The sequence below is a fragment of the Cucurbita pepo genome, chromosome LG07 (assembly GCF_002806865.2).
Source record: "Cucurbita pepo subsp. pepo cultivar mu-cu-16 chromosome LG07, ASM280686v2, whole genome shotgun sequence".
Classification (NCBI taxonomy): Eukaryota; Viridiplantae; Streptophyta; class Magnoliopsida; order Cucurbitales; family Cucurbitaceae; genus Cucurbita; species Cucurbita pepo.
The window spans coordinates 2,887,070-2,908,945 of record NC_036644.1 but is presented as its reverse complement, the minus strand read 5'-3'; the positions used below and the strand labels follow the sequence as shown (position 1 = coordinate 2,908,945).

At 39.4% G+C, this 21,876-nt stretch overlaps 4 protein-coding genes across 5 annotated transcripts; 2 read left to right on the top strand and 2 right to left on the bottom strand.

The window, feature by feature from the left end:
- Window positions 1-1,581: 1,581 nt before the first annotated feature.
- LOC111798501 (dof zinc finger protein DOF1.6-like) lies at window positions 1,582-2,435 on the bottom strand. Its single transcript, XM_023681692.1, has one exon. It carries the CDS (start codon window positions 2,424-2,426, stop codon window positions 1,728-1,730), a length of 699 nt encoding a protein of 232 aa, XP_023537460.1. The 5' UTR covers window positions 2,427-2,435; the 3' UTR covers window positions 1,582-1,727.
- Window positions 2,436-5,652: 3,217 nt separating this feature from the next.
- LOC111799210 (B3 domain-containing protein REM16-like) lies at window positions 5,653-9,688 on the top strand. Its single transcript, XM_023682657.1, has 5 exons — window positions 5,653-5,903; window positions 6,010-6,171; window positions 7,947-8,520; window positions 8,742-8,926; window positions 9,151-9,688. The coding sequence occupies exons 2-5, from the start codon at window positions 6,061-6,063 to the stop codon at window positions 9,463-9,465; spliced, it is 1,185 nt and encodes a 394-aa protein (XP_023538425.1). The 5' UTR covers window positions 5,653-5,903; window positions 6,010-6,060; the 3' UTR covers window positions 9,466-9,688.
- Window positions 9,689-15,708: 6,020 nt separating this feature from the next.
- Window positions 15,709-17,696, top strand: LOC111799190 (probable transcription factor KAN4). 2 transcript variants are annotated; one of them, XM_023682626.1, is made up of 6 exons: window positions 15,709-16,138; window positions 16,227-16,303; window positions 16,387-16,423; window positions 16,547-16,625; window positions 17,055-17,148; window positions 17,260-17,696. In XM_023682626.1, the coding sequence occupies exons 1-6, from the start codon at window positions 15,796-15,798 to the stop codon at window positions 17,497-17,499; spliced, it is 870 nt and encodes a 289-aa protein (XP_023538394.1). In that variant the 5' UTR covers window positions 15,709-15,795; the 3' UTR covers window positions 17,500-17,696. The 2 variants fall into 2 exon arrangements, with proteins under 2 accessions (XP_023538394.1, XP_023538393.1); XM_023682625.1 differs by having other exon boundaries at window positions 17,257-17,696.
- Window positions 17,697-20,179: 2,483 nt separating this feature from the next.
- On the bottom strand, window positions 20,180-21,758 carry LOC111798170 (protein JINGUBANG-like). The gene is made up of 2 exons (XM_023681171.1): window positions 20,970-21,758; window positions 20,180-20,850 (listed from the first exon to the last, which is right to left on the bottom strand). The coding sequence occupies exons 1-2, from the start codon at window positions 21,687-21,689 to the stop codon at window positions 20,389-20,391; spliced, it is 1,182 nt and encodes a 393-aa protein (XP_023536939.1). The 5' UTR covers window positions 21,690-21,758; the 3' UTR covers window positions 20,180-20,388.
- Window positions 21,759-21,876: the final 118 nt, after the last annotated feature.

The window sequence follows — 21,876 nt, the reverse complement described above, 5'->3', positions numbered from 1 at the left end:
CAAGTAGGTTTGGGCTATTACAACAAATGTTAAGGCACGAGAATTTGAACCTTTCAAGTAAAACAACATTGTTAACGCTCATAAGAAAGTATAAATACTAAAATAAATTTCTATTACTATATATGTGTGTGATGTCACACATTGGTTGGAGAGGAGAACAAACCACGGTTTATAAGGGTATGGAAACCTTCCTAACGACGCGTTTTAAAGCTTTGAGGGGAAGCTCAAAACGGAAAGCCCAAAAAGGACAATATCTGCTAGCGGTGGATCTGGGCTGTTACAAATGGTATCAGAGCTAGACACCGGACGATGTGCCAGCCTTCTTGCTGCGGTGTGCCAGTAAGGACACTAGGCTCCGAAGGACACTAGGCTCCGAAGAGGGTGGATTGTGATGTCCCACATTGATTGGGAAGGAGAACAAACTACTATTTATAAGGGTATGAAAACCGGTGGATTGTGATGTCTCACATTGGTTGGGGAGGAGAACAAACTACAATTTATAAAGGTATGGAAACCTTGTCTAGTAGACGCGTTTTAAACCCTTGAGGGGAAGTCCGAAAGAGAAGGCCGTGGAAGAGGACAATATATGCTAGGACAATATATGCTAGCGGTGAATCTGGAAGGCCGTGGAAGAGGACAATATATGCTAGCGGTGAATCTGACAGTTACAATATATATATATATATATATATATATATAAAAAGGCTACAATGTAGGATAAAACACCTAGGGATTGATTCAAATGGGTGTGCATAAACAATCATCATAGATAATGAATGTTGGGTTAGTGGGGGAAGAAGAAGATCATAAGAACTCGACGGCAATGCACGAGGGCGCGCCCACACCACTAAGCTTGGGGCCGCTGCTCTCATTTGTCTAGCCAAACGCCATAGCAAGCAATCAATAGACATCAAAACCCTGCCGCTATTTCCGTTCCCCTTGCCCCCCAAAGCCCCCTTCCCAATCATTCTCAATAACACGTTCGGTCTCCCCCTGCCCCCTTCTCTCTCTCTCTCTCTCTCTCCTCGTTGAAGTCAAAGTCAAAGTCAAAGTCAAAGTCAAACAAGAAGGGGGAACCGCCTGTTCCATCGTAGTTCGGCTCGTCTTGTCAGTCAGTCAGNACAAGAAGGGGGAACTGCCTGTTCCATCGTAGTTCGGCTCGTCTTGTCAGTCAGTCAGTCAAATGGCTCAGTTTTCAGAGGATGGTTTGTTCTTTAATCCAAAATACAAAACCAAATGGGTTTCTTTCATTTGTTGTAATCGGCTCTGTTTCATTGGGATTATCAGTTCTTTCAGCTCAAACCCACATGAAAAATGTTACATTTTTATATGAATCTAACCTGTAAGTTGAGATTTGGATCAATTAATTAATTCATATTTCGGATAATCCTAGGATCCCATGTTCTTGGAGCCATTACAGAGACCAGTAATAGTTTATAAAACTGTTCTACGTATCAGAAACAGAGCATAACAGAGCATCATTGTAATGCTCTGTTTTTTCTTTCAGGTTCATATGGGTTTTGATAATGGAAGAGACCAAGCAAATAACACGATTTGTATAAACAGAGACAAAGGAACATTAATTTTTGTTCTTTTTTTTGGTTTTCTTTGTCGAATTTGTGTCGGAGAGATTCAGAAAACAACCCAGAAGGAAAGATTCAGAAAGCCATTAAAAAAAAAATGAAGGAAAGCATTGAGAGGGTGTTTTTGTGTGTAGTATTATTAGATTACTTCAAGCTCTTGCCTTGCATGGAAATGGCAAGGTCCGGCCAATTCAGCAAATCGCCGTCGACAACTCCACCGCCAGCGCCGTCGCCATTGGTGTCATTCATCTGCCACGTGTTGTATCCAGACGACGACGTTTCCGGAGCTCCGACGATATCTCCAACTTCAGTGTAAGTACAAGCGGTATCCCATAATCCCCTGCCTAAGCCGAACCCCATTTCGTCAAAAGCTGCAGGGGCATGAGCCGACCCGGATCCAGACCCGTATCCACCAAGAGCCAAAAACCCGGATCCTTGGGAGCTCAAGAGAGAAGTGAAAGTGGCAGGACCGGACATGGTGTCGTTGAGATTCACGTTAATGTCGTTAGTGACGGCGGCGGCGGCGGGAGGAAGAAGAGAAACAGAGGAGGAAGAGGAGGAAGCAGAGGAGGGGGCGTTGTGATAACGTGAGCGTTTGGAGTTTTTGCGTGAGCCGCCGCCGACAGGAACGTCGCGGAGGGTGCCGCCGTGGGTCCAGTAGCGGCGGCAGGACTTGCAGAAGTGGCGGGGCTGAGAGAGATTGTAGTTGTTGTAGTAGCAGAATTTGGTGTTGAGTGAGTCGCAGCGTGGGCAGGGGCGTGGGTCGGATTGGGGCGGGGGAGGGAAGGGCATGGTGTGTTGGGGGCGGTTGGTTCTGTTGGGATTGGCTGATTCCGACGGCATTGAAGAAGATCGAGGAGAAATGGGAGTGGGAATGAGTTAAAAGAAAGTGGAAAGATTGGGTTTTTATTTAGTTTGGGGGTGAAAGCTGTGGGGTAGTACGATGTTCCATATCTCACTCACCACCAAACCCACACTTTCAACCCTCAACCATCCGATCGGATAATTGAGAGAACGAAGCGTTTCTTATAAGAGTATAAAAACTTCTTTTTAGTAGACGCGCCTTAAAAATGTGAGGCTGATGGAGATATGTAACGGGTCACAATTTTGTACTAACTGTGGGTTTGGATGGTTACAAATGATATCAGAGGCAGATACTGAGCGGTGTGCTAGCGAGAACGCTGGATCCCCAAGGGAGGTGAAATGTGAGATCCTACATTGGTTGGATAGGGGAATGAAGTACCACTTATAAGGGTGTACAAATCTCTCTTTAACATATGCGTTTTAAAACCGTGAGGCTGATGGCGATATGTAATGGGTCAAAGCAAACAATATCTGTTAGCGGTGGATTTCGGCTATTACAAATGGTATCAGAGCCAGACATTGAGTGATGTGACAGTGAGGATGCTAGACCCCCAAGAGGGGCATTCCTTATAAGGGTGTGTTAGCGGTGAGCTTTGGCTGTTACATTTGGTATCAGAGCCAAACACTGGGGATGCTGGATCCGAGGGGGGCATTCCTTATAAGGGTGTGAAAACTTTTTCCTAGTGAACGCGTTTCAAAACTGAGAGATGTTGGCTCCGAGAGGACATCCCTTATAAGGGTGTGAAAACCTCTTCCTAGTAGACGTGTTTCAAAACTGGGGGATGTTGGCTCTAAGTGGGCATTTCTTAGAAGGGTGTGAAAACCTTTTCTTAGTAGACGCGTTTCAAAACAGGGGGATGCTGGCTCCGAGGGGAGCATTCCTTATAAGGATATGAAAACTTCTCCCTAGTACACGCGTTTTAAAATTGTAAGGCTATCAACGATACGTAACAAGCTAAAGCGAAAAATATCTGCAAACGGTGGGCTTGAATTATTACACACCGACCCTTTTATGTTTTTTTAGCTATCTTATCATTCAAATCACTTTCTCAAGTAGACGCATTTTAAAACTGTGAAACTGTCGACGATACATAACGGATCAAATCAGACAATATCAGCTATCAGTGGGCTTAGATTGTTACACACAGACTCTTTTATGCCTTTTTTAGCTATCTTACCTTTCAGACCACTCCCGTTCATCTATAGTTCCAGCTCATTTATGCACTCGTCCTTTACTCGGGTATCACGTAAACTATGCTTGAATTGACCCGAATCATATCAACGAGAATGGAGAGAGAGGGAAAGGAGTGGGAAGGGAATAATGAATGTTGGTGAATGTGGAAGAAAGCAATAATGAAGGGTTGGATGTGTGTGCCATTTCTTTTCTTGAGTTGTCGACCTTTGCATGCTCCCTACACTACAAACCATTTCATTCCCCCCTCATCTTTAAACACATTATGGTTAACCGGGTTAATTTTAGTATCATTAGCTTAATTAATTACCTTGGTCAAGATTTAACCATGGTTAACTAATAACTGGTCAAAGCACTCGAACACGTTAACAAGAAAGGGAACAGGGAGACAGAGAAACCGAAGGTCGATTGTTTTTTATGCCACATGAACTAAAAATGTGTTTCGGATGATGAAGGTTCGTATCGTTAGTTTTTAAAGCGAGTATTTTCTACTCTATAATTTTTTTTTTTTTTTATCCGGATTTATAATGATCAAAAGTGTAGAACTTATATACTCGAGCGATTCTTACTAAGGGATCATTGATTGGAACAAAATGATGATACGGTTCTTAGTGGGTTGAAACTTTTGAACAAGAATTAGGTCACTATCGAAAATCAAATATGACACGGTTTTTTATATTCTTTTAAAAAAGTTATTAAATAAAGTGAATGTTGGTGGTAGATATTGTCCTATTTAGCTTTCGGTATAAGGGTTTCCCTCAAAGTTTTAAAATGCTCGTGTAAGGGAGAAGTTTTCACGCTGTTATAAGAATACTTTGTTCCCATCTCCAATCGATATGAGATCTCGTAGAGTAAAATAGAGCTTCCAAAGGGACTATTGAAAAATGTAGGCTATTGGAAAAAAAACGTGAGAAGTAGACATTGAGGTATTGCCCTACAACGTCACGACTCTGACAATAACCAAACCACACGTATATTGATAAGGCAACCCTAATCCTCAGCTCCAAGCTTTGGTTGAAGTAAGAACCCTTGAATCAAAGTAATTAACACATCTTACACAAAATTCGAATCAACAAAAAAAAAAATGAGGGTAGAATTAGATTACCTCTTACGATCGAAGATGTACAATCAATATTTGGAAACCTTATTCTAAATTGAGTCACTCCACAATCGAACTTGATTAAGGCTTGATTGAAGGGCTCGGATGCAATTTTACAGGCTTGAAAGCAAAATTGATGCTCCCATTTCGAAGGGAAACGTCTCAATTAGAGCTTCCAAAGGGACCATTGAAAAATGTAGGCTATTGGAGAAAAACGTGAGAGGTAGACGTTGAGGTATTGCCCTACAACGTCACGACTCTGACAATAACCAAACCACACGTATATTGATAAGGCAATCCTAATCCTCAGCTTGGAGTAAGAACCCTTAAATCAAGGTAATTGACACATCTTACACAAAATTCGAATCAACAAAAAAAAAAAATGAGGGTAGAATTAGATTACCTCTTACTCGAAGTACAAGCAATATTTGGAAACGTAGTTCTAAATTGAGTCACTCCACAATCGAACTTGATCAAGGCTTTATTGAAGGGCTCAGATGCAATTTTACAGGCTTGAAAGCAAAATTGATGCTTCAATTTCGAAGCGGAACGTCTAAATTTGAGATCTGAATTACATTTATCCACGAATCTGATTTTTACCGATGGGTATTTATAGTCTCCGGACATAAGATTCTGGAATTTAATCTCAATCCCCTCTAGTATGCAACTAACAGACGAAATCAAATTGACCATTTAACCCTGTATAATTTATGATTATAACTTAAATACACAAGTAATTCTAAGATCCATTAGATTTAGAACTTATACACAGATTAGCCTTCTTATGTTCATCAAACTTGATAGAAATAAGAGAATTAATTGCATCAAAAGTGAGAAAATTACTTCCAAAATGTGTTCTTACGGTATTTTCTTGGATAAGTAAACGAACGACACGTTCGTGCGGAAATTCTACTCCACTGTACTTGGAAGAAAAGCTCATCGATTTTCAAGAATGGCCTTGAAACGGGCATCTCCATTACCTTTTTCTCCGTCAGTGACTTGTCGCATTAGAACAATAACTTGGGCTTCGGCTCTACTTCTCTGCTTGTTGTCCAAGCATCCGATTGCGGCGGATCCATCTTCCTTCAAATCTGGAAATTCAACCGCGGCTCCGAAATCGGCAATCGGCGGCTGCATCCATCTTGTTCTGCCGCCAAATCCGCCGGTAAGTTAGGGCACTCACTTACTTTCTAGATCTAGATTCTTGTTCGTTGTGGGTATGTTTTGTTCTTGGATCATATTGATGAACTTGCTCTCTGAATGGATTTCAGGTTGCATTTCGATCTTCTAGTTGTTAATTTATTGTGTTTCTAGCTGTACAAATGGATAAAGTAAGCGATAGCTCCAACAAATGGGCAGAAGATATCTATTGGAGCCATTTTCAGTTCACCCACTTCTATCAAATTCTTGCCGGTGGTAGTGAACAGAAACTTGTAGGTTTTCTTTTTCTGCTCTCTCCTTTTGTATTTTCAAATTTTGTGTTCTGCATTTGATGTTTGATTATGATTAGACATTAGATTTTGGTTTTGATCCTCACAAACTTGTAGCAGAGACTCTGTTCATTAGATTTTGTTGTGTTTTTATTTTATTTTATGCTGTTTGTTTCCTCATCCATAGAGTTAATGTTTGAAGAACTCAGCGTTTTTCCCAACTGTTCTGAGCTTATGGATTTTTTGTGATCAATGATTTACGATTTGGATTTAAACACTTACTCTAACAGCCCAAGTCCATTGCTAACAAATATTGTCTGCTTTGGCCCATTACGTTTGTAAGTCTCATGGTTTTAAAACGCGTCTGTTAAGGAGAGGTTTCTACACTCTTATGTTTCGTTTCCCTCTCCAACCGATGTGAGATCTCACAACCCACACCCCCCTTGGGAGCCCAGCGTCCTTGCTGGCACACCGCCTAGTGTCTGACTCTAGTACCATTTGTAACAGTGCAAGCCCACCACTAACAGATATTGTCTGCTTTGGCCCGTTACGTCAGCCTCATGGTTTTAAAACGTGTCTGCTAGGGAGAGGTTTCTACACTCTTATAATGAATGTTTCGTTCCCCTCTCCAACAAATGTGGGATCTCACACTTGCTCTAATAGAACTGGTTTCTTGCTATGATCATCTATTTGTTTGACCGGAAAATTGCATTAAAATTTCACTTGCAAGCTTTTCTAGGATTTGGGAGTGAATTCCATTTGTTTCCTCATTGTTTAGACACGATGTAAACGATGTTGGAGACTATTTATTTGAGAATTATGTTCATACAAATTTCATGTTCAAGTATTTCTGTCGTGTTCTTATTCGGTAAGGCCCTTCAATGATGAGCTTAAATGATCTCTGCAAATTGTGGCTTTATAGCGTTGTTGGATCATGTGTACCTTATGTTAGGAACCACAGCTCTCCGCAATGGTATGATATTGTCCACTTTGAGCATAAGCTCTAATGGCTTTGCTTTTGGTTTTCCCAATAGCCTCATACTTAGAGATAGTATTCCTTACTTATAAACCCATGATCAACCCCTTAATTAGTCATTGTGGGACTTTCTCTCCCAACAATCCTCAATAATTCTCCCCTCGAACAAAGTATACCATAGAGCCTCCTTTGAGGCCCATAGAGCCCTCGAGCAGCCTCCCTTTAATCGAGGCTCGACTCTTTTCTTTGGAGCCCTTGAACAAAGTACACCCTCTATTCAACATTTGAGTCACTTTTTGACCACACATTCGAGGCTCACAATTCTTTGTTCGATACTTGAGGATTCTGTTGACATGGCTCTGATACCATGCTAGGAACCACAACTCTCCACGATGGTATGATATTGTTCACTTTCAGCATAAGCTCCCATGACTTTGCTTTTGGTTTCCCAAAAGGCCTCATACCAATAGAGATAGTGTTTCTTACTTATAAACCCACGATCTTTTCCTTAATTAGTTGATGTGGGACTCCTCTCCCAACAATCGTTAATACCTTGCCGCCTACAGTTGCCTCATTCATACAGTTCATGTTTAAAGCACACACCTTCTTCCTAAGGTGTTCTAAGCTTATGGGGTTTTAGACAATTGATGATTTACTATTTGGATACAAACATTCACTCCATTAGAACTGATCTCTTTGCTATGATCATCTATTTCTTTGAACTGAAAATTGCATCATAGTTTCTCTTACAAACTTTTCTAGAATCTTGGCAACTCATTTATATATATTATCTGAGCTGCAGGTACTTCCGAACAAATTTGTAAACAATTTGAAAAAGAAACTTCCATCAACTGTGACTCTTAAAGGTCCTAGTGGTGCCACATGGGATGTGGGATTGTCTGCCAATGATGATAAATTGTATTTCAAACACGGCTGGCAAGAGTTTGTGAAGGCTCATTCTCTGGAGCAGAATGATCTTTTAGTTTTTAGGTACAACGGAGCGTCACAGTTTGACGTTTTAGTATTTGATTGGAAGAGCTTTTGTGAGAAGGAAGCATCGTATTTCGTAAAAATCTGCGAGCATACAAATAGCGACACTGGACACAAGGCTAAGAGGAAGTTTGGAGAACCCACTTTAGATAGTTTTGATGTTGATGCTAACAATGGTGCTGAATGTGCTTCCTCCGAAAATAATTTGCACGATGACAGTATGGAACGTATGATACAGGACGTCGTGTCCAAAGCTACAAATTTGAATGGTCAACCTGAGGTTTTTTCAGCTCAGCCTATACGAACAATACGTACTAGAAGAAGGAAAGAAACTCCAAAAAGTGCAGCAGTTATGACACCCACCCCTGCTCCGGTTCAGTTATCAGGTAGTTGGAGAAGAACTGCTTAAGTTTTTAATCCTTGATTCATGTCTCCCTGTTTTCTTGGTGATTCCTAGGTTGTTATCATCGAGCTCCGTTATAGAGATTCTAGCACGATACATTTCCAATCTTGACTAGGAAAGCATTTTTGTAATGATTGTGTAGTCAAGACTCAATCTATTTAATGTTTATGGATCAATCTGGTATCTGACATTGAACTTTGCTAGATTCCGACGAGGAAGCTACTCCCGTTAAGAAAATCGGGTCATATGCCGAGCAATACCTATCCAATCGGAGGGCTATTACGGAAGAGGACAAGAACAATGCCCTGAAGTTGGCAGAAGCAGCATCAAGCAATGCTGGTTTCAAAGTTATCATGCGACCTTCACATGTATACAGGAGATTCTACCTGGTAAAACTTGTATTCTGTTGCTGATCTTTTAGTTTCTCCTTGAACTTTCTTTCAACGCCCAATCTATGTTTTCCATGAGATCTTCTGAAGTGAACTGTGAAATGAATGTGTGAATTCCTTAGTATTAGGAAAGTTAGGCAATCCCTTTGTTGACTGTATGTTAAGTTCGTCGATTTTTTTAGTTCTCATATGCATATCACACGGCACGTTGGTTGATGATGCAGTTTATCCCCACTCAATGGGTTACAAAAAATCTCTCCCTTTGCAACCAAGACGTAATACTGCGTCTCGGAAACAACGAATGGCCAGCCAAATTCAGCTTTACCGCAAGTCGTCAATGTGGTGGCCTTACAAGTGGATGGAAACATTTCGCTATAGATAACAATTTAGAAGAATTCGATGTCTGCGTCTTTGAGCCTGTCCCTAAAACAAGTGGTCCTGTGGTCCTGGAGGTCAGAATCTTCCGTGTTGTCGAAGATGTTATCCCTCTTACTCGTGTGTCGGCTAAGAGCAACAGGAAGCTAATCAAAGCCAACTAAAGCTTAATTTGTGGCAAGTTCCCAAATTATCTAGTACCTTATGCTAAGACCCATGATTTGATATCTGTTTAATATTGTAGGTAATCACTCTGTTATAACATATGATGTTCTGTGGCAGTGACTTATCCCTGCGAACATATTGTCGATGATGCCACGCTAGTCCGAACTTTGTCATATACGAGTAGAATATCCTGTTTATAAGAGTTTCTAAGCTTCATTCACAGTTTTGTAACTTTTGATGTGAAACACTGCCCATGAGTTTCAATCACTCATATTATTGGCTGCATTGTATGAGAGCTGAGAAATTTCTCAGCCTTGAACTAGCCATATGCAGCCATTGAGAAGGGTCGGAACATAGAACACCATACTCGATATCTGCTTCTTCATTATCCAGCTCGAGATAAAAGTCGAGCCTTAAACTAAACGCATTGATGTGAAAAAATACAAAGAGGGGATAGGAATATATCCTTTTCAATCCCTGAGTTATGAGTGTATGTTTGAAGTTCACGTGGGTTTGCCATTATTCAATACACAGAGGACAAAATGCAAATCTTGCAGGGCTATGAAGTGGAACACGGAAGGCTTCATGTGCCTGCAATTCTTCACCATCATGGATGGTTTGATCCTCAGAAAGCGCCAATGGTAAATTATGACTTTAGTTTTGTTTGTACATGTTCTCTGCAGTGTAAGGAAGGAAGGAAGGAAGGAAGTCGTGCTTGGTGGAGTTGAAAGGGAAATGGGTATTTGTTTTCTTTTCCTTTTGTGCTGTTTGATGTTGATTCAAGTTCTCTACTTTTTCTTTTTTTCTTCTGCGCCATTGATGGAGAACTTGACATTTGCAGGTGTTTTTGGGAGTTGTTTCTAGCATTTGTTTGGAATTCTTCAGGGCTATCAGGTACCTTTCTATCTTCACTTACATTTTTCACCAAACATGTCTTTGTTCTTCTGTGGTCCACCCCATTACATATCAAATGACATGTAGACGCTTACATAGATAAACACATCTCTCTCTCTCTCTCTCTCTCTAAAGATCTCACAAAGCTAAGTTAAGGAATAAGATTTTTTTTTTTAACCCTTGTGGTTTGGTTGAGCAAGATTGGTTTGGTATCGTAAACCTATAGTTCACTGTAACAGCCCAAGGTTATCGTTAGTATGTCCTCTTTGGGTTTTTTCTTTTGGGCTCCCTCTCAAGGTTTTTAAAATGCGTCTGCTTGGGAGAGGTTTCCACACCCTTATGAATGTTTCATTCCCCTCGCTAACTGATATGAGATCTCACAGTTCACTCCTTTAGGGGTCCAGTGTCCTCGCTAACACCTTGCCCGGTGATTGACTCTAATACCATTTGTAACTGCCCAAACCCACTGTTAGCAGATATTGTCTTCTTTGGGCTTTTTCTTCCAACTTCCCCTCAAGGTTTATAAAACGCGTCTGCTAGAGAGAGGTTTCCACATCCTTGTAAGAAATGCTTCGTTCCACTCTCCAGCTAATGTGAGATCTCACATTTGTAACAGCTCAAGCCCACTATTAGCAGATATTATCTTCTTTGGACTTTTGCTTTCGACTTCCCCTCAAGGTTTATAAAACGCGTATGTTAGCGAGAGGTTTCCACATCCTTATAAGAAATGCTTCGTTCCACTCTCCAACCAATGTGGGACCTCACAATCTACCTCTTTTGGGGGCCCAATGTCCTCGCTAACACACTACCCGGTGACTGACTCTTATATTATTTGTAACAACTCAAGTTCACCGCTAGTAGATATTGTGATCTTTGGGCTTTCTCTTCCGAGTTTCCTCTTAAAGTTTTTAAAACGCGTCTGCTAGGGAGAGGTTTCCACACCCTTATAAGAAATGTTTCGTTCCCTTCTCCAACCAATGAAGGATCTCACATTCACTTACAAATCTCGGAAGGACGATGCCTCCTCGCCTTTAGAACTTACCAAGGTTTTTTTCTTTTTAACCCATACTCTCAATTATTTTGATCTTCACATCCCTACCTTAGATATAACAATACCGGACTGCCCTCTTCTGCTCATAGTAAACGGCAAATAGAAAAAGCAATGAGATATCTTTACATCGTACATTGGGCACATCAGGTTGTATGTACGATAATGATGCCCCTTCTGACCAATATTGGTCAATTTTTTACTATTACCCTTCTCACATAATTACTTCTCAAACCGACACAAGAACACTTTATAAACCTTTGAATATCGAACCTTAGTTCAATCAATTAAGACATATATTCCATTAAAAGATTAAAAGTTTGAATTTTTACTCCCAAATCCTGAGCTATTTGAAACTATAAGCTCCTTGCTAGCTATTGCCCTCCGAACATTGCCTATACTCATTTCACAAACAAAAATCTACTCGTTTTGAAATTCAAATCTTGTTGTAGATGAAGTTAATATCTGGACATCCCATTGTGAAATTTGGCAGTACGACAACTGAATCTCTCAAAAGAAACCCAATTTTCTTAGAAAAATTTCATTGTTTTGAGAAAGTGGGATGAGAACTGCGGTACAGCTACCATTTTTGGTCAAAGATATGATTGAATAAATGAAGAACACACACACACAAAAGAAGTAAAAAAAATAAAACTCTGTTTCTCTGTCCTGACATGTGACATCCTTCCACTGAGCTTTGAGCTTAGGGATTCTCCAAAAAAAAAAAACTCCAAATCAAACAAACCCACATCGGAAATTATGGAAGTTTGGGAATAACCCTAAAAGTTTAGGGTTGTTGGGGGAGGGTTACCCCTAGTTTCGTTCCTTGACCATTTTAATGACCTGATCCTTAATGACCAATCGTCAGCTGTGCCTTTTCCAATGGCATCTTTTCGTTTTCCTCTTTATAGGCCTTTGTTAAATGCAACACCCCTAAATCATTATTATTATTATATGTTTGATTGTGATTTTGAACACTTCTTCTTCTTAATTGTATTACCAATGTTCATGTTCTGGGAGCTCACAAGCCCAAACGGCGTTGATTTCGGTGATTCTTTCCTTTCTTTTTTGTCGTTTTGATCATCTTATAATATTTATTTATGCATATTTGCTGGGAGTTTGAGGAGGAGGAAGATGATGGGGTTTAGAGCTCGAATCTCGAGGTAACACATGCATGTTGATATGTGCATAGTTGTATATATTCGAACAAAGATTTAATATTACATGTCCTCTACTCTTACCTATTATAATGTCGTCTCCTTAGATCATATTATAAAAATTTATCTAACTTTACTAATCGTATAAATACAATAGTCAAATACAAGATACAAATGAGAGTGATCTGAAGGATATGTGCCAGAGTGATTTGGAGCATAAATTTTCTTTTGAAACATATGAATGATGACAAAACATACTAAACAGATACTGTTTGTTTGTTGGTTCATTCGTAGACATAGTTCAAGCTAAGTAGGTAACGTGGACTGATTCTTGACCTTCTACAAATTTCTCAGTCTAATTTGCCGTCTCTACCTAGTGATATTTCCTTTTTGTGACTCTATAATGCATTCTCTCTTCTGGAGCCTTTCTTTTTCTTTTTCATGATAGAAATCTCGCACGGACCACCACGCTCATGTGTCCCCAAGTTTTTTTTTTTTTTCCTCTACAGCATCACAACTACAACTCCGCACATGCATAAGTGATAGTGAGATCTTGGGCTGTTTTGGTATGTGGGGATAGTTTTCGTTCTTCGCAATTGTTCAAGTTAAGTGGGTAATATGGTCATTTCGCAGGAGAACATCGAGGCGATCCAATATCAAATCTAGATTCTAAATCATGATTCGGGTACAGAGAAACCCAATTATACCGTGCACCATTCCACTTGTGAATTAAAAAGAAAAGGGTGTTTTTGAGAAGAAAAAGATGCAAAAGACATAGAGAGAGAAGAAATTTATGATAAGACAAAGGCATAGAATATGGAATATGATCCAAAATTTTGCCTGTGATTCATAAGCATTATTTATTTATTTATTTATTTTAAATATTTGCATGTTTCCAATAAATTTTGTATATTCTTGAGAGAGAAATGCACGGAGAGAGAATAATGAACAAATATAATTAATTTAATTAATTAAATTAATTAATTAATTAATAAAGCCGTTGCATTTCCCGGAGAATCTAGAGCGCATCAGGCGCTGACCAAATAAAAATATATTATTATTATTATTATTTTTTGTTTATAAAAGAAGAGAAGATTAGTTGAGTTAATTAATGGATTAGTAGTAATGAAGATTAATTAATGGTAATTAAAGAGGGGAGGTCACGTGAGGCACGAGCGGAAGATTGGACAAGGAATAACTGGACACGGAGAGGGAATATTGGGGAACTTAAGGATACATCTTAAGTTAAGGCAGACAAATGCTTACCTGTTCCTTTCAACGTTTATGTTTTTTTTTTTTTTTTTTTTTTTTTTTTTTTTTTTTTTTTTTTTTTTNAATTTTTAATTTTTTAATATTATGCACGATTCTTTGAGCTACGTCTTTTAAGAACGTAAAGCCAATAAGTGATTCAAAAAGTTGAGCTAATGGGTTAGTGTAGACGTATTTTTTCGTAGCTTCAGTTGTCTGTCTGATTAAAATTGATGGTCTATCGAGACGAAAAACAGAGGCTTTATCAGATGGTTTTACGCTCGCATAAGTCAAGAGTAGAGATATCTATAGGAGTAGGCGTGGAAGTGGAAGTGGAAGTGGAAGTGGAAGTCTTCCCCGTCTCTGTCCTATATATATATATTAGAGCGGGGCGGGGTTGAGGATGGAGAATGTAATTCTCGTTTCTAACCCTGTTTAATTAATGAGAAGAAATGTCTTATCGCTTCAGGTGAAGATGTGTAAAGTCACTATACCTTAATTTGAACGGACACCACTAGTTGGAACGGAAGGTCTTGTTAGGGAATATGTAATATATGACGTCATTAATGGATAGAGGTTTGAAAAAGAAAACAGAAAATAGAAAAAAAAGGAGCAGTGGTGACAGGGTTTGAACAGAGGGATAATTTGGAAAGCAACGTCAAATATACCTCGTTTATACACAAAATGGGGAATCTTATTCAATTGATGTAACCCCAGCTCCCTTCTATTCTAAATCTAATCAAATTAATCTCGGAACGTGTCCAATGTGTTCATAAGTTGATCTATGTTCAAATTGATAATCTATTAAACTTCTAGATCGAAAACACCATGTAAAACAAGCTGATCTATGTTCAAATTGGTAATTCATCAAACTTCTAGATCGAAAACAATAGGTAAAACAAGCTGATCTATGTTCAAATTGGTAATTCATCAAATTTCTAAATCGAAACACTCGATAAAATAAGCTGATCTATGTTCAAATTGATAATCCATCAAACTTCTAGATCAAAAACACTCCATAAAACAAGTTGATCTATGTTCAAATTGATAATCCATCAAACTTCGAGATTGAAAACACTCCATAAAATACGCTGATCTATGTTCAAATTGACAATCCATCAAACTTCTAGATCGAAAACACTCCATAAAATAAGCTGATCTATGTTCAAATCGATAATCCATTAAACTTCTAGATCGAAAACATTCCATAGAATAAGCTAATCTAGGTTCAAATTGATAATCCATCAAACTTCGTGATCGAAAACACTCCGTAAAACAAGCTGATCTATATTCAAATTGATAATCCATCAAACTTCTAGATCGAAAACACTCCATAAAATAAGCTGATCTATGTTCAAATCGATAATGCATCAAACTTCTAGATTGAAAACATTCTATAGAATAAGCTAATCTATATTCAAATTGATAATCCATCAAACTTATAGATCGAAAACACTCCATAAAACAAGATGATTTATGTTCAAATTGATAATCCAACAAACTTCTAGATCGAAAACACTCTGTAAAACAAGCTAATCTATGTTCAAATTAATAATCCATCAAACTTCTACCAATCCTAAAATAAATTGATAGTAATCAAACCTTAAAAATACCTCCTTTTCATTCCCCATTATTTAGATAAGAATCTCTCTCTCTCTCTCTCTCTCTCTCTCTCTCTCCTGTTTTGTGTATGTGTTGGAAAAGCTGTCTGATCCATCTGTGAGTATTAAATGCATACAGAAGTTTCAACTTTTTCACTCCTTCCCACCCTTTTTATTACTCAAACTAATACCCAAAACCCTCTCTCCCACTCTCTCTCTCTAGGACTTTCCCCTTATAAACCCATTAAAATCCTCATCTTTCCTCCAAAGATCCCATTTTTCCAAACCCCTTTCTCCATCTCTTTCTCCCAAATCATAATCCACTCATAATCTCAAAAGGGTCACCACCTTTTTCCTCGATCTCCTCCAAATTCCCCCCTCATGTTCACCTCCTCCCATCCCACCACTCCTCCTCCCCTCCCGGACCTCTCCTTGCACATAAGCCCGCCGTCAAATTCCGGCAGCACCGGCAGCGATCTCAGCCATGAAACTGCCACCGCCGCCGCTGGCTATTTTCTTCCACCTAAACCCCATATGGGTCTACCTCTTGAGCTTGAAACAAGCTTCAACAATGGCCGCCATTTTAACCACCACCTACCTCAAATCTATGGCCGCCATTTTAAAAGAGCTGCAAAAATGGGTATTAGAGCTCCAAGAATGAGATGGACTACAACGCTTCATGCTCATTTTGTCCACGCCGTTCAGCTGCTTGGCGGCCATGAAAGTACATGTCTTGTTGAATTCATATGAAATGCAAATCAAATTCAAAATTTACTGTTGTTTTAGCTCATTTTGATTGTTTTTTTTTCTAGGGGCAACACCAAAATCTGTTTTGGAGCTTATGAATGTCAAGGATCTAACCCTAGCTCATGTAAAGAGTCATTTACAGGTGGGTTTTGGTTAATTAATTGAAATTAAGCAATTAATCACAAATTATTGCACTAATTTCAAATCTTTTTTGTGTTAATTCAGATGTATAGAACAGTGAAAAGCACTGACAAATCAACTGGTAATTACAATTTTTTTCCTTTTTTGATCTGAAAATTGCTCAAAATTTCAATGATTTAGGGTTTTTTTAATCAATTTTGGTGAAATAGATGCTTTGATTGTTGATGTTAATTTGCATACTCAGCCTTGAAGAACCAAAGACAAGAAGTTGATCCAAGTGGTGCTGAGATCTCTAACCCTATGTGGAAAAGCTCTGATCAAATGTGAGTGATTTTCTTCCCAAGCTCTTGCATTTTCGTTTAGATTTTGAAAATCGATAACGAAACAAAGAAACCCACGAATCAAATTTCGAATTTTTGCGTGAAATTCGTACTATTTTTGTATTCAACCGCTACAAGATCAGCAATTCCACGAGCTCGAGCTTCTGTTGCTTACATAAAAACGTCCCCTTTTTCATATCTTCAGATACAACCCATAAGAGATTACTGAAGTCGGGTTTATGAGCTTAATTTTCAAAAACTATATATTATCAAACGGGTCGATGTTATTTATTCTTGATTACGATAATTTGTTCTCGAAATTCAGCTCAATAATTCACAAATACACAAAACATTAAAATATATATATATATAAATATATATAATTAGTGTGGTAAACTAATGTAATTAGTGGGTTAATTAACGATTAATCAGGAACTTGTTCTGTTCATCAATGGAGACAAATCAAGAGATGACGACGAGATGGAGTCAACATTACAACAACAACAACAATATTGGAAACAACCAGGTTCGTATACATATAATAAATACAACACAACATGTCTAAAAACAACCTTAAAGACACAAACTTTTCCCTCTATAACCAAAAATGGTTGTTTTTNTGGTTGGTTTGAAGCAGCAACAGCAACAGCAACAACAGCTGGACCGACACAAAGCGAGCATCGAAATCTCGAGCGGCGTGAAGAAGCAGAGGTTGGAAGGTAGCTGCTTGTCGTTGTGTGATCATCATCATGGCGGTGTGTATCATACAAATATTAATAAGCTAAACTTAGATATCACTCTTGGATGCCCAAATGCTCTTACAATTGAGTCTAATACTCACTCTTCATCTTCTGAACCTCCCCTTCTTAAATGCTAAAATTAATTAAAGCCTTCATCTTTGTGGGTTTTTCTTATAGTTCTTAACATAATTGATGTGGGTTTTTGTTATTAGTTCTTAATATTTCTATATGAGTTCTTGTTGGAGAGGTGAAGATTGTGTTATCTCATTGAGATCTTCCTTTGTTGTATATGTTATGATCAAGAGAGTAAAGAGAGATGTTTGATTTTGACATTTTTTTTGGTTTGTTTTTGTTTTGTGTTCTTAGATTTTAAGGTTTTTGTTTAAAGAGAAAAGGATAATTTATTAATAGCACCTCGGTTTCATGATCTTATATAAATTTCTCAGTCGAAGAAGCTCTGTTTGTCTCCTTTTTAGTTTCTATCCAGCTCGATTTCGTGATCTTATACAAATTTCTCAGTCGAAGAAGCTCTGTTTCTCTAATTTTTAGTCTCTATCCAACTCGATTTCATGATCTTATACAAATTTCTTAGTCGAAGAAGCTCTGCTCGTCTAATTTATAGTCTCTATCCAGCGATCTTTTCCATTTGTGACTCTATACTTTCTTCTCCTGTTGTTTGACTCTTTCAGAGCGGTTTCTTTTTCTTTTCAACTTCAGCGTTTCGACCCTTTGCACACCAATCTAATAAAATAAAAAAGTCTCCTTCAACATGTTAAGGTAGCACACGTGTATATTTTCATTGATCATTGAGAGACAGATCAAATCAAAGATTCGTCTATTGAGATTGAGCATGGATGAGCCTCGACTAGGCTAACATTGATGAAAAAAATGATAAAAGATAAACGTGAGATCCCACATTGGTTGACAACAGGAACAAAACATCCCTTATAAGCGTGTGGAAACCTCTCCCTAATAGACGAGTTTTAAAATTGTGAGGCTGACGGTGATACGTAACGAGTCAAAGCATACAATATCTACTAACAGTGGAATTGAGCTGTTATAATAATCTTCTTTAGTCGCATTGTTAACCGACATATAATTAAAGATCATGTCCATAATTCGAGTCAAATTGATCCAAGGACAAAGCTACCACATCTCACCCAAAGATGAACACGGCATAGAACATCGAAAGGATCGAAAGGATCTTGAAGAGCCACCAAAGCACGAACACAATATTGGTGTTCTTCATTTCTTGAATTTAAAGTTCAATGATTGTTGGTTGAAAATTAGAAGGTTGAAAGCGAGGGATAAAAACAAAAACATTAACTGAAAGGGCAATGAATAGGATGGGGCCTCAACGCATAGCATCAGGAGATATGGTTTTTGAATGCATCATTCAACAAATCCTTCTATCAACAACTCAGTGGCTACCAGCTGCGGCTTCGTGAGGCCCATAGTACTGTCAAAACAGTCGGTGCCTGTTCATATCCACACAAATGAGTAGCATACTTCTTTGCATATGGTACCATTCTAGAGAAGAACCAAATGGCTTGATATACACATTTTTTTAAAATAGCTTCTGAAATGTAACGCCAGAGCTCCGACGTGGAATTAAAGAAAATTCAAAGAAGATTGAAAAAATTGAATTTGGTTGCGAGTAGAGATGTTGCATGGCTGGCCGAGAAGATAACACGTGTCGAAAATGTTGTGGGACACATGTCGGATACTAAGTAAAGGATTCTACCGCTTTTGAATGATCCAACCCATAACACCAATCGACCTGTGAACCGCGACCCGTCTCGAGTATGTCATGTGTCATAACGACAAAAATCAAAGGAAAACAAGCCCACGAGAAATCGAGTTCGAGATGAGGGAGCTGAATGCACCAATCAGAGGCCACCACATGTCAAGCTGAGGATGCGCGTCTCCCTCCCACAACATCGTAAGTTTGACTAAATGATAACTTAGGGTGGAACGCCTCCAATAGTCTGAGCGCATTAGAGTTGTGAGTGACGATCAAAGGGTATAGCTCTAGTCCTCCCAACCGAACCAGACTCAAGAAGTCAGAACCAAGAAACCTTCATATGTGAATCCATGTCAAGGCTGTCAAACCACCCTAGGGACCTAGAAGACCACCACGGCAACCGTAATAGACAAAGGTAGTCACATAAACTGATAGCAATTGATACAGTGTCCGTAAAGATTCCACTTCCCTTTCAACTTTGGTATAGTACCGTTAAGCTAGGATTCATGCTGGTTAGGGACGTTTGACTTGATAGTTCGCTTGGATTACTCTGCATGGGATTTGTGGCATTGATCATACAAGTATTCAGCAGAGCTGGCACGTACAGGAGGGTCGCTCCCCCCAACCTTCGCCCACAACATGGCTTATGGGACAGGTTCTCCAGCTAACTTCTTATGGATGACGAGCAAGCTAGCACTCACCATGTTGTCCCTACCCAATAGAGAGAGTTCTTTGAGGTAGCGCCTCAACATCGAATATCGGTTACCATTGTGTAAGCTAAGCTAGCTACCCAAGTCGGTGAACAGCAAGAGCCCTTCACTTAGAGCCTACCCCTTTCTTTTCTTTCTCAAGTGTTCGCAGGCTGTCGATCGAAGCAGAGGAGCGTTGTAGAGTTGCGCAATCACAGAGGGAGTTGTTCCAAAGCATCGGTTCATTTTTGTGTTTGAGTCTTTTGTACTTTGTTTTGTAATTGTATCTCGTACCCATTTTAACGTTTGTAATAAATTTTCGGGTCTCCAAGCTCGTACGTCATTCTCGCACAACCATGATTGAAGTAAGGGGTAAATCAGTAATTTAGTAATTTAGTGTGTATTTAAGAAATATAATCCAAGTTTAATTGTGTACTTGAAACTACATATAATGCTCTCGAACTATTTTGTATGACAAATTTGTCACTTTTCATTCCACGTGTCAGATAATCAGCCACATAATGATTTGTCACTGCCACGTGGCACCTCTCATTTCCTCCATATTGAACAGCTACCACCGTGACAAATTCCGATCACAAGCCGTCGGGAACACCCCACACCTTCACCGATCTATCAAGGCTGCCGCTGTACGCAATCCACCACCGACCGCCACGTTTAGACGGGCGGAGATCTTCCTCCACAGCCAAGCATTTCACAGGTCCAGTATGACCCGTCAGCACCGTCACACACGTGTGAAAAAGCCCATCCCTCCGCCACACACATATGTTACTATCGGCAGAGCCGCTGAGTACCATGCAGTTCCCCGCCGTAGCAAGGCAGAGAACTGCCAGATTATGACCCTTGAGCACCCCACCATAAGTCAACCGCTTTTCTCTCTCCCAGAAGTTGACCACCCCATCGGAGGATCCACAGTACACCACCGTACCGGCGGCGTTGACTGCCACCGCCGTCACCGCACTGTCTTGCTTCAACAGCGTTTGTTCGAGTGTGTGCTTTGTTGCATCGTCCCCTAATTCATGATTCCTCCGCCATACCTATTTCAAAAAAAGATATTTATAATTAAATATTATTATTAATCGTCACAATATTTTTTATAATTTATAAATTTATGATCATTTCCTAAATTAGATCAAAAGTCTCGTAAATTCCAAACCTTAGCCGAGCCATCTGCCGAGCCGGTAATGACCAAGCCGTCCCGAGCCGCAACCACGGCGTTGACAGCGTCATCATGAACAATAATCGATTCAAGACACTTCGAATCCGAAATTCTCCAAACTTTCATGGTTCGATCCCAAGAACAAGAGTACAATATCGCGCCATCATCACCCAAGCTCAAGCTCGAAACCGCATCAACATGCTTAAACCAAAGCCGGCTCGGGCTCCGGTTCCGTCCCAAAACGACGTAGTTTTGCGGGTTAATCAAGCTTCTCAATACATCTCTCATCGCCGGCAAAGTCCCAGCCCGCCGATGACAGTCGGTCCAGACACGAATTTTTCCGTCTTGGTGACCGGTGAAGATTTTTTCGCCGGAAATTATAATTGCCTTAACCAATCCACTGCTGGATTTAAACCCAGTAAATTCCTTGAGATTTTTCCAGACCCGGATGTTTTTGCTGTCGGAGCCGGTGTAGAGCAGCTCGCCGGCGGTGGCCAGGGAGTACACGTGGCCTTCCTCACGAACAAGGGACCCAATCAGAGAAGTATTCTGCCGAACGACGCCGTTTTGAAGTTGAGGAAAACAGGGCGTTTTCATGAAGGGATAAGTTTGATTCCACGGCGACGCATCGCTGGTCGGCCAACTATCGGCGGCATCGGAACTGCTCGGCGTCGGAAAATCGCCGTCGTCGTCGGCTAACAAATTGCCAAATTTCATAGAAACTGAAATTAATAATAAAATTAGGAAAAATCAAACCAATGGATTGAGAGATTGCATGCAAGAAGGGACACATATATATATATACATACATATATATATACATACATATATATACACATACATATATATATATATATATATATATATATATATATATATATATATATATATATATATATATATA

Bases quoted from the DNA above. Each gene is read 5' to 3' on its own strand.
- LOC111798501 (XM_023681692.1), bottom strand. From the start codon at position 2,426: ATGCCGTCGGAATCAGCCAATCCCAACAGAACCAACCGCCCCCAACAC.
- LOC111799190 (XM_023682625.1), top strand. From the start codon at position 15,796: ATGTTCACCTCCTCCCATCCCACCACTCCTCCTCCCCTCCCGGACCTC. The intron at 16,424-16,546 runs GTAATTACAATT...TTGCATACTCAG, and splicing joins AAGCACTGACAAATCAACTG to CCTTGAAGAACCAAAGACAA. The intron at 17,149-17,256 runs GTTCGTATACAT...GTTGGTTTGAAG, and splicing joins ACAATATTGGAAACAACCAG to CAGCAACAGCAACAGCAACA.
- LOC111798170 (XM_023681171.1), bottom strand. From the start codon at position 21,689: ATGAAATTTGGCAATTTGTTAGCCGACGACGACGGCGATTTTCCGACG. The intron at 20,851-20,969 runs GTTTGGAATTTA...TTTTTGAAATAG, and splicing joins CGGCAGATGGCTCGGCTAAG to GTATGGCGGAGGAATCATGA.
- LOC111799210 (XM_023682657.1), top strand. From the start codon at position 6,061: ATGGATAAAGTAAGCGATAGCTCCAACAAATGGGCAGAAGATATCTAT. The intron at 6,172-7,946 runs GTAGGTTTTCTT...TCTGAGCTGCAG, and splicing joins GTGGTAGTGAACAGAAACTT to GTACTTCCGAACAAATTTGT. The intron at 8,927-9,150 runs GTAAAACTTGTA...TTGATGATGCAG, and splicing joins TATACAGGAGATTCTACCTG to TTTATCCCCACTCAATGGGT.